Below are 17,841 nucleotides of genomic sequence, written 5' to 3'. Positions count from 1 at the left end.
CATTTCTTTTCGTGGTAGGCGGTATATGGTAACGCTAGCTGTGTACTGTAATCGGGCCTCCACGTGCAATTGATATATGGGTTGTTAGGCTTATCATGCCAGGGAGTCTATGTAAGTATTGATTAGACTCCCTGCTGTGTGGAACGCGGCCCAAAGCAAGGTCAAAGTCACACACATATTTTGTTTGTTTGTTTGTTGTTTAACACCGCACTCAGCAATATTCCAGCTATATGACGGCGGTCTGCAAATAATCGAGTCTGGACCAGACAATCCAGGTGATTGACATCATGAACATCGATGGGATCGATGACATGCATCAACCAAGTCAGCGAGCCTGACCACCCGATCCCGTTATTCGTCTTTTACGGCAAGCATGGGTTGCTGAAGACCTATTCTACCCCGGATCTTCACGGGTCACACACACACACATATATATATACATTACACATATTTCTTCCTTTTTTTCTTCTGAAAATAGGGTCGGACTATTTGTTATATTAGGGAAATTAAAGACACCAGTGTGTCATTGCGATTGGTGTTGTTTTTTTATATTATAAATAATGTATTCAGAAAAAATAAATACTTTAAAGCGTGCAGTGACAGAAAAAAGACAACTGCACATGTAATTTTGCAAGACAAGGCGGATTTACACGGAACGCACACGTTTTTACGTTTGTACCTCCAAAATAAATAAGCATTGTCTTGAGTGTAGAAAATACAGCTGACCAGCTTCAGCGGTAGAGAGATTAGTGATGTCATTCGATTCTGACGTCATGATTACTGATGATGTAACAATGGTATGCAAAGCATTAGGATCCAGTAAGCTGCTAATTTGACGTGCTCGGGATTGTTTCTAAAAATAAAAGGAAATGAGAATAAATATTCATCATTTTGTTTATTTAACATCTGGAAATAATGTCCTTACCGTATACTGTCTATTTTTAGGGAAACTAAGCTTAACAGATTACAAGCAGCTTCATTAAGAGCAAAGGAAGTTCTGCTATAGCGTCATCGTCAACAAATCGGACGGTATATCTTAATTCTTGCTATTCGGTCATGCACACATATCTTTAGTTGAACATTGGTGTTTTTCAACATGGGAATTACTAGTGATTATTTTGATATATTGTTCTTGTTTTCACCAGTATGTTGAAACACTTTCAAATTCTGAGAGCCTTTCGGGATCTCGGCCCATGACCTAATTGCACTTATATAGCGACGTGCATGCACGTGTATGTTTGTGTGTGTGTGGCTGCTTGTACTAGTACGGACTAATGCCGATTTATATAGTGCCAGCACATTGAAATACCATGCAGTATTTTAACATGAATACCCAACTCAGACACAGTATACTGACTACGAGCCGACCAGTCCTTGTTTTAACCCCTTAATGCCGAGCGCCAGACAGGATAAAAACAAGTACCATATTTTAAAGGGGCACTGATCTAACGCAATTCCCCGGGACTGGTTGTTGCCTTTGTTATTGTTTTTTCCCAGTGAGCACCCGGATGTATAGCAGAAATCTAGACTAGTTCGCGACCTCTGCTGCGCAATTCGTAAGCGCATTAGTCACTTGTATGGGTAGTAATATAGAGGGCGTATGGTCACATTGATCAACAAAATTAAATACAGTTTTGGAGATAAGAAGGAAATGTAGGTATCTTTGTGGTTAGCATCGGTAATGGTGACGAAGTTTTGATAAGTCACTTGCTTGGTAATTTTGCGATTTTCGTTTACACTATTTTGACTTGCAACACAAAGTAAATATTTCACCTGAGCATTGCTTTTTGATAGTGTGTATATTTTTTACTGTCAAAATGTGTAACATTTTCAAACTTATTCAACGCCTAAATATTCAGTTATTTAACAAAGTGACTGAAAAACATTTCCATCTGTATTATTATCATAACGAATTCCAAACATTTTGATGTTTAATGTCATCACCAAGAGACTGAAAATGTTACGTTGAAAAGTACATTTCTATGTTGTTTGGCTTCTAATCCTACATAATAATCTCTTGTGATGTTTGTAGGCCCTTTTGATCGCCTTAATCAATCTGGACAGATTTTTTAGTCAAAATGACTGAAATATTTACACATTTTATAAATTGCCTGAGAGAATTACATTTTACAAATTGACGGTAATATATACACGCTTACAAGGGAAAAGGCCTGTGAAAACAACGTCTATCGCGCATTGAAGAATTTCCTAAAACCAAGACGTAGAGAAACAAGGACGAATCGGTTCAATGCTACAGCAAATGAAGGAAAACAAAATGCATATACCATAATTACAACCTACCACATTTATGTGTATAAATTTTAGGCAGCTTCCTTGTTCGAGGAATGTATCCGTGAATATCCACACAAAGGAACAATATCCCACTCGTCTGCAGCTGTACAAAGAAACCTATTCGATGTCACGTGTCTCTGTTACAATCACATATTTTAAAAGATATATATCGTTTCGGGATATTATAACCCGTGTTCGTTTCTCAACTGATCACTTGGATTGTTTCAGGTGTTTCACATAGGTGTCAAGTCTCAAGGGGCAGATGAGAAAGCCCACGTGACAACTATTTTCATAACGTCCACGGTTCCTAAAAATCCGTTGAGTGATAGATAACAATGATCAATCAATCAACGTATTATCAGTTAACCCTTTAAACAAAGTATGTTGTTTTACATCGGCACTTCACGCAAGGATATGTGTGTATTCCCTTTGTTTTAGTAAACCTAGACATGTAAACACTCACTTTTGACATATCCACTGTGCAAGATAACAGTGATTAATCAATCAACGTATTTTCTGTTAATCCTTTGATGACTAGGAACGATCCGTTGATTTACAAAGAAAGTAAATCAACTGATCATTCACCTCTTGCTGGTCTGCCACGTGCATATTACATAACACACATTTCACCTCACTTCAAACCTGGATTTAGATTGAATAATTACCCCAGACACAATAAATGCCAAATGGAAACCTTTGTCAGGTAATCTAAGGGGTGCTACCACTAATTGTACCTGTAATAAATTCATTAACTGAGCATCAAGTGAATGACGACAAATACACAAGTGTAGGGTTATGCGAGAAAACGTGGATGACAACAAGGGAGTAGTAATCGTATTATCGACGCAATCCGAAAACCGAAAATGCTTTCACTGCATGGATACTTTTTTTTAGTGTTAACTATAACCATCTGGGGTATTTCCAAATGACGACATCCGATGAGCTCCGCCGTTCTTTTTGTCTGTTAGTTTAGGCTGAAGAAATGAATTAACATGCGCCCTTTGTCGAAATCTTTATAGATCACGGTTAACAAATCAGTGTTTATGCAAAAATGCGCAAATCAAATATTGCCTCCAGCCTCCAAGTTTATTTAGCTGTCCTTGCAGACGGTAGCCCAGTCGCTGGTCACGCTCAGTTGCGTTGCGTATCATCCGGGTACTCACGGGGAAAAAAACAATAACAAAGGCAACAACCAGTCCGGGGAATTGCGTTAGATCAGTGCCCCTTTAACGTCTTTTGGTATGACGCGGCCGGGGATCGAACCCCAGACCTTCCGCTCTCCGGGCGGACACTCTGCCACTGGACCATGGAGGCGGTCACCACGCCCCTGGCCTATTATTTCGGTGTTCCTGCTTTTTTCCCCTCTAAAATATACATACTGCAGTAACGATTATAAGGTTACATCCGCTGTTTCGGGATCGTTGTTGGGGTCTTGATAAATTACAGATACCAGTGATCACTAACATGATGCTTTTGTAATTAAATTCTAAGAGTGTCAGATACATTCACTTCAAAAGATACACGAATTTACGCTTTGAATGGTGATTTAGTATTTAATGCAAGCATACAGCGATACATTTACTCTATGTAGGCCTACTTGTTTTGCGTAGAATGACTGCGGATAATACCACAGAACAGATTGTTCCGAAGAATTTACAACTGCGCACTGTATTAGTGTTAAGACGTATATATACGTCATTGATTAGTGTATGTGATGTATTGTGACTTTTACTCAACATCAAAGATTTAATGTAGTGAAGACCCGTGAAGATCCGGGATGGTCTTCAGCAATCCATGCGATCCAACTCCAAGCATGGTTGTGGCCACCTATCGCAGTTGGGAGTTTTGACTGGTAGCAGCGATAGTACAGAGAGCTCAGCGAAAGTGTTATCGCTGTGAGGAGCTTGAGACACTTACGAGAAAGGGAGATAATTTGCGGGGATGTAACTCTTGTATGACAATAGTTCTGTCAAAGTGTAATGTTTGCTGCAGTGAAATATCAAGTGGTACGTTCACTGCAATGAAAATGTCACTTTTCTCAACTTTAGAAAACTCAGTCTTTCTCACTGAAGTATATGATAAAAGGGAGCAGTTATTGTGGAAAGTAGAAATAATGATATCACAAATTCAATTTATTGATATCTAAAATTCTCCATTATTTCATGATATCACAAACTAAACTGAAATCACAAATTCGATTATATATATACAAAATTGAATTCTTGATATCACAAAACTGTATTTAGGATATCATAAAATACTTAAGACTGTTAGATATCACAAATTCGATGTTGTGATATCACAAAATTTATTTTTAGATACCAAACTCGTTTTATATCTAAAATTTGCATTTCTTATATTAAATAATTATTTCATATGATATCAATAATTATTTTACGATATCATTAATTCGTATTTGTGATATCAATAATTCATTTTGTGATATCAATAAACAAATTATTGACAAAATGAATCTTATCCTGAATAAAATCAGGAATGAATAGTAAAAGGGCGCCTCACAACTTTCTGTCATTTCGTGAGATGTGCCTTCAGGTGCAGGAAGGACCTTAAAAATTTAAATTGTACTTAGTTTGATCCTAGGTGCGCTCAGATTGCATCTCGGTGCGCTTAGATTACACCTCGATGAGCTTAGATTGCACCTCAGTGCACTTAGTTTGATCCTCGTTGCGCTCAGATTGCACCTCGGTGCGTTCAGATTGCACCTTGGTGCGCTTATATTGCACCTTGGTGCGCTTATATTGCACCTCAGCACGCTTAGATTGAACCTTGGTGCGCTTAGTTTGATCCTCAGTGCACTTGGATTGCACCTCAGTGCGCTTAGATTGCACCTCAGTGTGCTTAGACTGCACCTCGGTGCACTTAGACTGCGCCTCGGTGCACTTAGATTGCACCTCAGCGCGCTTAGATTGATCCTCGGTGTGCTTAGATTGCACCTCGGTGCGCTTAGATTGATCCTCGGTGCGCTCAGATTGCACCTCGGTGTGCTTAGATTGCACCTCGGTGCGCTTAGATTGATCCTCGGTGCGCTCAGATTGCACCTCGGTGCGCTTAGACTGCACCTCGGTGTGCTTAGATTGCACCTCTGTGCGCTCAGATTGCACCTCGGTGTGTTCAGATTGCACCTCGGGCGCTTAGATTGCACCTTGGTGCGCTTAGATTGCACCTAAGCACGCTTAGATTGAACCTTGGTGCGCTTAGTTTGATCCTCAGTGCACTTGGATTGCACCTCAGTGCGCTTAGATTGCACCTCAGTGTGCTTGGACTGTACCTCGGTGCACTTAGACTGCGCCTCGGTGCACTTAGATTGCAATTCAGCGCGCTTAGATTGATCCTCAGTGCGCTCAGATTGCACCTCGGTGTGCTTAGATTGCACCTCGGTGCGCTCAGATTGCACCTCGGTGTGTTCAGATTGCACCTCGGGGCGCTTAGATTGCACCTTGGTGCGCTTATATTGCACCTCAGCACGCTTAGATTGAACCTTGGTGCGCTTAGTTTGATCCTCGGTGCACTTGGATTGCACCTCAGTGCGCTTAGATTGCACCTCAGTGTGCTTAGACTGCACCTCGGTGCACTTAGATTGCACCTCAGCGCGCTTAGATTGATCCTTGGTGCGCTCAGATTGCACCTCGGTGTGCTTAGATTGCACCTCGGTGTGCTTAGATTGCACGTCGGTGCACTTAGATTGATCCTCGGTGCGCTCAGATTGATCCTCGGTGCGCTCAGATTGCACCTCGGTGCACTTAAGATTGATCCTCGGTGCGCTCAGATTGCACCTCAGTGCGCTTAGATTGCACCTCGGTGCGCTCAGATTGCACCTCGTTGTGCTTAGATTGCACCTCGGTGTGCTTAGATTGCACCTCGGTGCGCTTAGATTGATCCTCAGTGCACTTAGTTTGATCCTCGGTGCGCTTAGATTGCACCTCAGTGCACTCACATGTAGATTTTCATAAAAATATGGATGGTATTTCGTAAATATTGACACGATTACTATCTACTTTTTATGTAATAATTACATTACCCTTTGTTAAGATAATGGTCTTCATAACTTTAACATGGTCTTTAGAACTGGTCTTTAGCAACCCATGCTTGTCGTAAGAGGTGACTAACAGAACCGGGTGGTCAGGCTCGCCGACTTGTTTGATGGATTTCATTGTATCTCAGTTGTGTAAATCAGTGCTCATCGTGTCAATCACTGGATTGTCTGGTCCAGACTCAATTATTTACAGACGGCTGTCATATAGCTGAGTGCGGTGTTAAACAGCAAACAAACTCATACAGTGCTACCTCATTAAGTTATAGTCCTAATCACCAACACCAATATTAAGGGTCATCTATATTTCAATACAAGCGGTCCGTGAGGAATCCAGGTTAGAAATAGTCCCTCGCAGCCAGTGCTGGTCTTAAGAGGCAACTAAATAGGTCAGACTCCGAGACCTGGTCAATCACTCGAATACCTGGAATCCTCGCATCGTATTCTATTTTATCTGGACACACTGAAATAGAGGATTTTAAAAAACAAATGGCAGGTAAAGTGGGACAAGACACTTCTTATAAAAATCTTTATTTGACATTTCGTTCAATGCAGTAATGTAAAAGTTACTATTTAAGTCCTTTTCACTTTATTGATGCGGTAAATCACCATTTTCAAACTTAAATAAATTGTTTGTAAGTCCGGAGCTGAATACTGACCGATTAGAACACCTATATAAATCCTTAATAATATAAACATGATCAAATTTAACATTGAGAAAAACCAACAGATGATAAACATCAGACCAAGGTTCAAATATTAGGGTGCCAACATGCCAGATGTGCGTCACTTTTTACATTAATATATATATATATATATGGAGGAGCTACATCTGGAAATGTTGCTTAGAGACTGGTCATTTATTATATGTCCCTTACATGACTAAACACTGAACATTAGGGATAAAAACTATCATGTAACCTTCCATGCTCATGTTAATTGCAGAACTTTTTTTGTCGAAATAGGGTTCACATAGGCAGATTGACCAAATGGTCTGACAACCCCCTTGTCAAAATCAAATTGTTTCTAGAGATTCGAGTCAATCATATCAAATCAATGTCAGGTGCATGGAATGCTCCATTTAAATCAAATTCCACCTTTTACATCTTTTCTTCCGGTTGACACATAATGCCTTCAGCTTTGTAATTCACAAACCTCATGTGCCTGTCGAAAAGCTAACTATGCACCTTGCTGGCTTTTGCATTCTCAGATTTCTTTTCATGAGACTTGAAATGTTTCATAAAGTAGTCCTTCCTGGTAAACCCCTCCCCACACATGTCACACACGAAGTCCACCTCACCAGTGTGGGTTTTCATGTGCCTTTTCAAATGAACCGTCGTCGAGAAGGACTTGTCACACAGCTTACAGTATATTGTGATATCATTATGAATCCTTCTATGAGAGCGTAGTGTTTCTATATATCCAAATCGGAGCCCGCAATCCTCACACTTGAATGGCTTTTCACCGGTGTGAGTCCGCTTGTGTCTCTTCAGCTGAGTGGACTGTCCAAAGGTCTTCTTGCATTGCTCACACTGAAAAGGCTTTTCTTCGTTGTGAATTCTCCAATGTCTCACCAAACTGCACTTATGGGGGAAAGTTTTCCCGCACTGTTCACACTTATGTTTTCTCTCCGAGCTGTGGGAGATCATGTGAGATCTCAGTGCACTTTTTTCAATGAAGGCCTTATCACACATGGTGCAAGGATACGGTCTCTCGCCCGTATGGACTCTTTTATGTATAATTAATGTTGAGCGGTGCGTGAACCCTGACCCACAGTACTCGCATGTATATTTCTTAAGATTGATGTGAGTGAGTTGATGGCTGTACAAAGCTGTCGCTGTCGTGAACGTTTCATCGCATATTTTACACGTGAATTCATGAATGTCGTCGTGACTTAGCATGTGGTTCTTCAACTCACTTGCAGTCTTACTTGCAAAATCACACGCAACACAACGAAATGGTCTCTTATGTCGATCCCGATGAATCTTCAGTTCTTCTTGTGTCTCATATTCAATGTCACATCTTCGACATTTCCATTTTTTATGAATCTTCACATGCTGCATCATTTCTTTATTATTATGAAACCTCAGTCCACACGCCTCGCACTTAAAATTGTCTTCACTGTAGTGTAGTAGAGAATGACTAGAGAGACTTGTTGCTTCCTCAAACTCCTCAGAACAAACATCACACTTGTAGTGTTTTCCATGACTCTTTTTACAATGATTCTGCAACCATTTTAAGGACTTGTAGCTCTTGTCACATTCCGCGCAAGGAAAGGATCTTGTTTCTTCATGGGAGATCATGTGTGTTTTTATCACAGCCTCAGAGCTACAGGTAAATTCGCAGTTCGCACACTCATACATTGTCTCATGATCAACCTTATGCTCAACCAGTTCTGTGCTGGTTTCAAAAATTTCATCACAAGTTTTACACTTCCATCGCTTATGCGTCTTCAAATGGATCCTCAAATCTATCAACTTTGAAAACCTTTTTTGGCATTTCTTACATCCAAACCTTTGTCTCTTTGTGTGCATTGTAGCATGTGCATCAAGGCTTGTTTGTTTCCCAAACTGCTTTGAGCAAATATTACATTTATAAGTCTTGCCATGCTTCTTCTTTCTATGATTGACCAAACATTTGGAGCTCTTGAACGTCTTCTCGCACAGCTTGCACTGAAACCGTTTCCTATCTTCATGGGTCTGTAAGTGAACGTTCAAACTGGTGGCTTCAGTGAAGGCCAGTTCACAGATGCCACATTCAAAGTTGATCACCTCGGGTTGTTTGCGATGGTTTTCTACATGATGTTTTAGCTTGTCCCTCTCGGTAAAAACTTGTTCACAGATTCCACATTCAAAGTAAACACTGCTTTTGCACTCATGAGATTTGAATCGTCCCACTGTTTTAAATTTCCTACTGCACGTCACACACTGAAGGTCATCATTTTGGCGGTGGAGCTTCAGATGAACAGTCAGTTTTGTTTCCTTAGAAAAAGATTTTTCACAAACCTTGCATGAATAGGAAATAGAAGCTGATTTGGTCGCCATTTGATTACCATGGGATTTCGAATTCTTCTTCAGTCGCTTTGCAGGCAGTGGGGAGTCCCTGTCTGCCTCTGTCAGCTTCCTCCTTCCTCTGTCGGACAACGGTCGGGATGGGACTTCCATTTCGAAGTACGGCATGTCCGGGACAGAAGAGTCAGGCTCTGTTTTGATGACAACAGACATGAAAACACCACTTTCAGATGGATTCTCACTACACACCTTAGCACTTATGTCATCAGTCCTTCTGGAACGAGTTTCTATTTCTTGACTAAGGTCACTGTCATGAGACAAGGTCATATCTTGACCTTGACCTGTTTCCAAGGACTCTGCACTTGGGACATGTGATTTATTTGGATGGTCCTGTGATGTTCTGGAAGATGAAAGGCGGAGAATTGTAATGTTATTTTTTGTTCTCTCAGAATCGTTTTCATCAGGGACGTTGGTGTCCATGGTGGCAATTATCTTACAAGGAGCAGATGATAGCTCTTGAAGAACATCCTCCCCATCGCTGTCATCCTGGGATGCCGTGGAAAGGTCCAAAACCATGTTGTCACAAGTCACCTGAGAACTGGTAGGGTTTCTTTCGACATTATTATTATTTTGTGTGGTGATTTTATCTATTTCATCTACAGTGTCCTTCAACATATATTGACTATCCTGCTTGATAAATTGTATTGGCTTCCCATCTGCAGACCCTGGTTTAACACTGTCCTCAAGAACATGGGAATTTCTGAGGTCTGTTCTAGCAAGTTCTGGTGGCCTCCCATCTGAAGACCCTGGTCCAACACTCTTCCCCAGAACACAAGGATTTCTGAGGTCCTCTCCTTCAAGTCGTATTGACCTGTCACCCCCAGACACTGGTCCAACACTGTCAGTATCAACATTAACTATCCCAACATCCTTCCTTCCTTCACCAACCACCAAATGGTCACTGCAGACAATTCTCTGCCTGACACCACCCACTGATCGATTCCCTACAGCTGTTCCTGCTGTGGTCTTGACAGCATCCACCACCATGTCCCTTGCACCACCAACTGTCCTGGGGAGTCCTCCAGAAGGCAAAGAGATGTCAAAAAGACTGTGATCAGCTCCATCAAACAGGTAGCTGAAGGTTTGACTTTCATCCCCCGGATCCTTCAACCCCGCATCCTTGACAACTCTACCAGTCTTACATTCAGTACCTGTCTGAACATCGTCACCCTGACCGACCAACCCATTACTCAGAGTTCCCCGACACCCCCTCTCAAGATCATCATTCACTACCACTGTTTCATGTGATGAACTTTCTCCTGCAGCATATATATACATGGCATCACATTTCCCAATCTTGTGGATGGAAGCTATGCTGGTGTCATCCAGAATCACAACTTGATCCTCGGAGTCTTTACCGACATCAGGCCTCTCAAAGTTCATGGTGTCATTGTGGTAGTGTCCTTTGGCAACAGGTCCTGCCTGCGATCCTGTGGAAGCGTCCAATAATCCTGGAGAGCCTTGGTCAGTATTCTCTGTGTGTTCTTGAGGTTTGTAGGTCAGGTTATTTCGGGTTGTCCTCGGGCGTGATCTGCCACCAGGTGTCGGACCCATCAGTACCATTGTGACTCACAGTGGACCATTGTGACTCACAGTGGGGCACAGTGTTGAATGTAGGTAGTGTAGCTCCACCTGTGCTTGGGGGGCACCATGATGGACGCGATGTCTTCTTGTGCAACGTGCTCTGTCTAGGTCAGTTGGCAAGTCAAATGTATATCTGTAAAGAGAAAAGAATCAAATTGGATAATAAGACTGATCATATGTTGATACAGCATTGATCATTTTGAACATTATTTCAGTTATATTGCATTTGCGTTGTGGTATATTGGGCAAAAATAATATAACAACTTCCATTATTATTTGTATCGTTTAACCAAAATCTACACAGAAATTAATTCACAATTCACTTCAAAATTGAGGACAAAATGGGAGAAATACAGAAGTGCTTTTTCTCTCACATTGTTATCTCTGTGAATTATATGACTAATAACAAACAAAGAATCATAGTCATAGTTCAAATCCATGTGACTTCCACCAATCAGATCCTGACACGAAAGGGGACACTACTCTTCGCAGCTTGTTCGTTCATTTTATTCAAATGTGACAATATCAGGTAATTTTCAGACAAACCACCTGACCTGGTTGAGTTGTAATTTTTGTTGGTGTGGTTAGAGGCAGGACAGTTTTCAGTCACTGATTTAAAACAAACATTTTTCTCTAAGATAGTTAGTTAGTTAGCGAGTGTGGTTTTATACCGCTTTAAGCAATATTACAGCAAGATCACGACCGTGGACACAAGAAATGGATGTTCCACACTGTACCCATTTCGGATATCAAGCCTTCAATGTGACGAGCGAACACTTTAACCACTAGGCTACCCCACAACCTCTTTCTCAGAAAGGAGGAGTATAACAATTTCATCTTTTTTCTGTAGTGGGATGATACTCAGATGCTTTGACGGATCACATTTTCTTCCTTCTTGACACATGTATCAATCACAGTCGCACACGAAGCAGAAAGTATTGATCCTTATCTTAAATGCTTTAATAACCATCCAACCAAACACTTGTTAGTAGTGATATAACAATACAAGGGATAATAATTTACATGCACTGGCCATGACTTTGTAGTTGTACTGGCTAGCAACCAGTTATCTCCAAGGACCAATTATCGCCAACTCCCCATTACAGCGTGCACGTGATTGCATCTCATTTTAATTTTGCACTTTTTTTGTTAGAAGAGAGAATTATTATATACCTAAGACTGAGTTTTCCAAAGTTGAGAAAAGTGATATTTTCATTGCAGTCAACATAACACTTGATATTTCACTGCTGAGAACATAACACTTTGACGGAACTATTGTCATACAAGGGTGACCTCCCCTCAAATTGTCTCCCTTTATTGTAAGGGTCTGACCCGTTCACAAACTGTTGACTTCTTTTTACGTTAGTTCCACAATGACAGACGGTCATTTATGGAGTTAATATGGCTTCATGGCGTTTGATATTCTCTTGCAAATGTTCCGTTATAAACAGTAAATTTCTCACTTAACTCTTCAATCGATACCGTTTGTTTCCCAAAGCGCCATTTTTGTTGCTTGACCCAAGACGTATATGTACGTCCGTGCTTGACAAGAGTGTATTCTAGCGGTCTTGAAGTTTTCAAGAATATATTTTTTTGTTAAAGTTGATTTTGTATATATAATCATATCTATATGTTAAATACAGAATTTTCATGCCCCTAAATACTTTTGGTAACTTTTGTTTATATTTTTTTATGATTTTGCAAACAGGAAACTACTATTTTAGTCATAATACACGGGGCGGTGACCCGTCCCTGTGTTTTAGGTAGGGAGAATTTACTTTAGAACTTCAGAAAGAACACATGGATGGTGTCACATGACTTATTAATGTGTAAAGAAAATCCAACAACATGATGATGCACATTTAGTTCTGTCCTTGCTTACTATCTGTCTGTCATTTCTTCCCCAAAATACAATTCAAAAACCTATTTCAGCTTTTCCCCCCAAAATGCATGAACTGTTCACAGTACATAGTGTTAAGCATAAGCATGTTGTAGATCGAGTTGGGGAATATTGGTTAATGTCAGTTTGTAGACGACAAACTAATTTTGATGAATTAAACATTTAGTGTGATACCCAAGGTTCTAAGACATGTAATTTGCATAACTGAATCAATGCTTGTGATCACGTGGCACTTGCCGTTAAGACCATGGCGATAACTGGTACAGTTAGACGACGGGAATGTTCCATTTCCACTGTTTTGATTCCCATTCGTAGTGCTATTACAGAAATCTGCTGACAGTTACTTTAGGAACAGAAATAAACTCATTTGTTTCCCCAAAATTAAAGTTATTTGTATGTAGTCAACTTTGTACACAGAGTATGTCTGAAATAACATGAACAAATGGTGAAAACAGGTCGGTGACCAGTAGGCATAAATATTAGGTTGCATTTTCTCAGCAATAGGTTGCACTGGTGCATGTTTAATACAACCAAGTCAAAACCTGCAATTCCACACGTTTCCTCATCCTACATTGAAAAAACAATATGTTTTAATCAGCAGTAGAAACTAACATTTTAGTCCACTAGTCCTTATAATGATAACATATAGCAAAACTATCAAAAACGGCAAATTTCTACTAGTCCTTATGCTACCTTCACTATTGGGCAGTTTGGCAAGGACTACAGGATGAGTACCACTTTCTAACACGGTTCTAATGTTTGACCCCTAATTATTAGAGGGCCAGATCTTTCTTCCTTTGATCCTTTTCTAACAGAATTCGGATGAGTCAGCGCCTGTTAAAATTGTAACACATGCTATTTATATTTATATACAAGAAATCCCCAAATAAACTTCATAAAATATCCATAACAAACCAACAACAGTTCAGTTCAGCAAGCTTAAAGGGGCACTATCTCTGTCTTCTTCTCGACTGTCTAACACTCGACTCTAGGGCTCACTGGCTGCCGTGAGTCGATTTGCTCACTCACGCAACTGACCTTAAGCAAGACAAGGCTACGGTCTGCAAGGACAGCTAAATAAATTTGGAATCAATATTTGTTTAACGCAAGTTTTAACACTGATTGGTTAACCGTGATCTATAAAGATTTTGACAAAGGGTGCATGTTAATTAATTTCTTCCGCCTTAACAAACAGATAAAAAGAACGGCGGAGCTCTTCAGATGTCGTCATTTGGAATACCCCAGATGGTTATAGTTTAATAATAAAAAAAAAGAATCCATGCAGTGAAGCATTTTCGGATTTCGTCGAGAATACGATTACTACTCCCATGTTGTCATCCACGTTTTCTGGTATAACCCTACACTTGTGTATTTGTCGTCATTCACTTGATGCTCAGTTAATGAATTTATTACAGGTATAATTAGTGGCAGCACCACTCAGATTACCTGATAAAGGTTCCCATTCGGCATTTAATTCTAGTGTCTGGGATAATAGTTCAATCTAAGTCCAAGTTTGAGTGAGTGAGTTGGGTTTAACACCGCTTTTAACAGTATTCCAGTTATATCGCGGCGTGTCAGCTTAATGTGGGAGGAAAGCCCGAAGTGATGCAGGTCTCAGACTTTTACCACTTTGGTGAAACCCACGAGCACGGGTATGGTGCTGACAAACCTAGAAACATAATTGGGGCGAACCGGGATTCGAACCCACAATCATAGGTTTCTGGCGTACCCAAGGGACACAACTCTGCACAGCGAATCGCGGCGCCTTACACGACTGGGCCACCCGTGCCCCCTCCAAGTTTGAAGTGAGGTGAAATGTGTGTTATGTGTACATGTGGCAGCTCAGCATGAGATGAATGATCAGTTGATTTACTTTTTTGTAAAATCAACAGATCATTCCTCATGTTCCTAGCCATCAAAGGATCCACCCGAAAATATGTTGATTGATTAATCATTGTTATCTTGCACAGTGGATATGTCAATACTGATATACTTTTTAAATATTATGTATATTTTACAGCCCAAACCTGCTTTTTAATTCTCCAACAAAGAAAAAATATTTTATATGGCTAGTGATGGGTAGTATATTTTATATACCTGTTTTACACTAATATATTGATGTTGTATACACTGTGATATATTTTAAGTCTCGTAACCCTTAACGGGTGGTTCACTTATGGGTACTGTTTTATGTGTCCAAGTAAATATTTTTGTGAGGTGAGACTCGAATAAACAATCTGTCTGTCAAAAGTAAGTGTTTTCATGTGTAGGTTTACTAAAGCAAAGGGAATACTCTCATATCATGGCTTGAAGTGCCAATGTAAAAACAACAAACCTTGTTCAAAAGGTTAACTGATAATACGTTGATTGATCTAACTCAATGGATTTTTTATGAACCGTGGACATTATGTCACGTGGGCTTCCTCAGCTGACCTTTGAGACTTGACACCTATGTGAAACCACTGAAACAAACTCAGTGATCATGGTGATCAGTTGAGAAACGAAAACGGGTTATAATTTTCCGAAACGATATTTTAAAATATTTAATTGTTACAGTGACACGTAACATCGATTAAATTTCTTTTTACAGCTGCAGACGTGTGGGATATTGTTCCTTTATGTGGATATTCACAGATACATTCCTCAAACAAGGAAGCTGCCTAAAATTAAACATATAACTTTGGTAGGTTGTAATTATGATATTTGCATTTTGTTTTCATTCATTTGCTGTATCGTTGAACAGATTCATTCTTGTTCCTCTACATCTTGGTTGGCAAGTTCTTCGATGCACGATAGATGTTGTTTTCACAAGTCTTTTCCTTTGTAAGCGCGTATATGTTACAGTCAATCTGTAAAATGTGATTCACTCAGGCAATTAATAAAATGTCTATATATTTCAGTCATTTTACAATTGCTTGGATTAGAAGCCAATCAGTAATAATTAAATTTTCGTTGTGTTCATGGAAATTCCTGCATTCTGATAAGCTGAATTGGTCACGTGTCATTGCATTCATTTCCCAATGAATGTAAAAAAGTAAGCCACGCCCACCGCGGCGCACTACCTTTGTTACTGCGGAATGTCGGGGAATCCCAATATTACAGTCGAGGGAATTCCCTTTCTGCTCACGTGTATCATGATGCAGAGGACATTTAGCTACTTTCATGCATATTGTCCAAACTACCCTTTGAAACCGAAGGCCAAGAATGAATGAAACAGCAAACGTGCAGGCTCGCTCGCCTGTTTTTTTCCCGCTCGCCTCGGTTCAACTTTCATTTCTAACTAGCATTTCTCCAACTGTGTTTTACCGTAATCAGAAAAGTAATGTTTGAACCACGCAGTATATGACCATGCTATTTGAAACAGCCGCCTTCTCTTGGACATATTTCTTCCGGTTCGTTACAGTCTGACTGTTGCAGTTCTTTTCGCCCATTGCATTAATTGACAGGTCCAATGAACATTGTTTAAATCCCACTCTCCGTTGATTGGCTACTGACTGTGTAGGCGTGTCAAGTTATGTGCATAAATTAAACGATCACCCGATTCATGTCACGCCACTGTATGTATTCCTACACTGGAATGTTTATCAATGTCATCATTTTTGTCTGTTTTGTTTATATGCAACTGTTTTGGGTTAAACTATTGTAGATAAAACATTTTTTACGTTGTCGAATTTAATTATAAGCATTGACTGTACATTTTTTTCGGTTCATTGAGGTATGAATAAAAAACCAATGTGCAAACTTTTGTAAGAATCCGCTACTCGGATTCATACAGTTTGTACATCGGTTTTTCGATTCATACCTCAATGAACCGAAAAAAATACACAGTCAATCCTTAATACAAATGTACTTTTAATCCTAACATTTTCAGTCACTTGGTGATGATATTAAACATAAAGATGTTTGGAATTCGTTATCATAATAATACATTTAGACATATTTTTCAGTCAATTTGTATATAGATCTATAACTGAATATTTTGACATATAATAAATTTCCGAAGTGAAAATTTTGCACATTTTGACAGTAAAAATATAAACACCATAAAACAAGCAATGCTCAGGTGAAATATTTACTTTGTGTTGCAAGTCAAAATAGTGTAAACGAAAACTCCACAAAATTAGGCTTACCAAGTATGTGACTTATTTTTCATTTTGTTGATCAATGTGACCATACTATCAAAAAAAGTGACAAATGCGCTTACAAATTGCGCAGCACAGGTCGCGAACTAGTCTAGATTTCTGCTATGTCATCCGGGTACTCAGGGGGGAAAAACAATAACAATGGCAACAACCATTCCCGGTGAATTGCGTTAGATCAGTGCCCCTTTAAACGCAGCTTCAACCGAGGAAGTGAGCAACTTATTATTCGGGCCATATATATATTCTGCACCTGTTTCAGATCGACAACAGTTCGGTAAGAAATCCGACGTAGAACTCTCTCAAAAAGCAGATTAAGAATATTATTGCAAAATCCGATGATACCCTACCATGCGTCTGTACTTCTCTCCCTCGTGTCTCGACAATCTGAAGTCTTCCAAAGCTTGCCAACTGCAACCGGAAATGCACCATACGGACTTTTGCTAACATGGTCCCTTCCGAAAGCGGCACTAACCCAAACCGGCTTCACTCTTCGCGTAAGTAAAACGGCACGGGTGTCTGTGCTGGGGACCGACTGCGCATGATCCGTTTCGACTGAAAACCAGCCAGTTGACAGTTATGGCGGTGGTTCGTTTTGTCTGGCATCCGCGTGTTTGGCACACGTGTTAACCACAGGCCCCTGTCGTATAGCGGGAACTGATGCGTGTCTCAAGGCAACAAACGATTAAACACTTACTTTTTTATGCAAATTGTTTGAGTGACCGGTGCTACCGCTTGCGCAGGACAAGCAAAATACCCATTTCGCGAACACCTGGGGCGCGTTGCAAGCCACGAATCGCTTAG

The 17,841-nt window shown here is 40.1% G+C and overlaps 2 protein-coding genes across 3 annotated transcripts; both read right to left on the bottom strand.

Annotated features, from left to right (window-relative positions):
* Positions 1 to 4,737: 4,737 nt before the first annotated feature.
* On the bottom strand, positions 4,738 to 6,782 carry LOC124145103 (salivary glue protein Sgs-4-like). The gene is made up of 2 exons (XM_048390432.1): positions 6,768 to 6,782; positions 4,738 to 6,304 (listed from the first exon to the last, which is right to left on the bottom strand). The coding sequence occupies exons 1-2, from the start codon at positions 6,780 to 6,782 to the stop codon at positions 5,477 to 5,479; spliced, it is 843 nt and encodes a 280-aa protein (XP_048246389.1). The 3' UTR covers positions 4,738 to 5,476.
* Positions 6,783 to 6,857: 75 nt separating this feature from the next.
* LOC124145144 (zinc finger protein 493-like) lies at positions 6,858 to 17,538 on the bottom strand. 2 transcript variants are annotated; one of them, XM_046514826.2, is made up of 2 exons: positions 17,388 to 17,538; positions 6,858 to 11,131 (listed from the first exon to the last, which is right to left on the bottom strand). In XM_046514826.2, the coding sequence occupies exon 2, from the start codon at positions 10,975 to 10,977 to the stop codon at positions 7,519 to 7,521; it is 3,459 nt and encodes a 1,152-aa protein (XP_046370782.2). In that variant the 5' UTR covers positions 10,978 to 11,131; positions 17,388 to 17,538; the 3' UTR covers positions 6,858 to 7,518. The 2 variants fall into 2 exon arrangements, with proteins under 2 accessions (XP_046370782.2, XP_046370783.2); XM_046514827.2 differs by having other exon boundaries at positions 17,383 to 17,485.
* Between the last annotated feature and the right edge of the window lie 303 nt (positions 17,539 to 17,841).

The sequence above is a fragment of the Haliotis rufescens genome, unplaced genomic scaffold (assembly GCF_023055435.1).
Source record: "Haliotis rufescens isolate VD_foot unplaced genomic scaffold, xgHalRufe1.0.p SCAF_9, whole genome shotgun sequence".
Classification (NCBI taxonomy): domain Eukaryota; kingdom Metazoa; phylum Mollusca; class Gastropoda; order Lepetellida; family Haliotidae; genus Haliotis; species Haliotis rufescens.
This window is presented reverse-complemented; position numbering and strand designations above follow the sequence as displayed.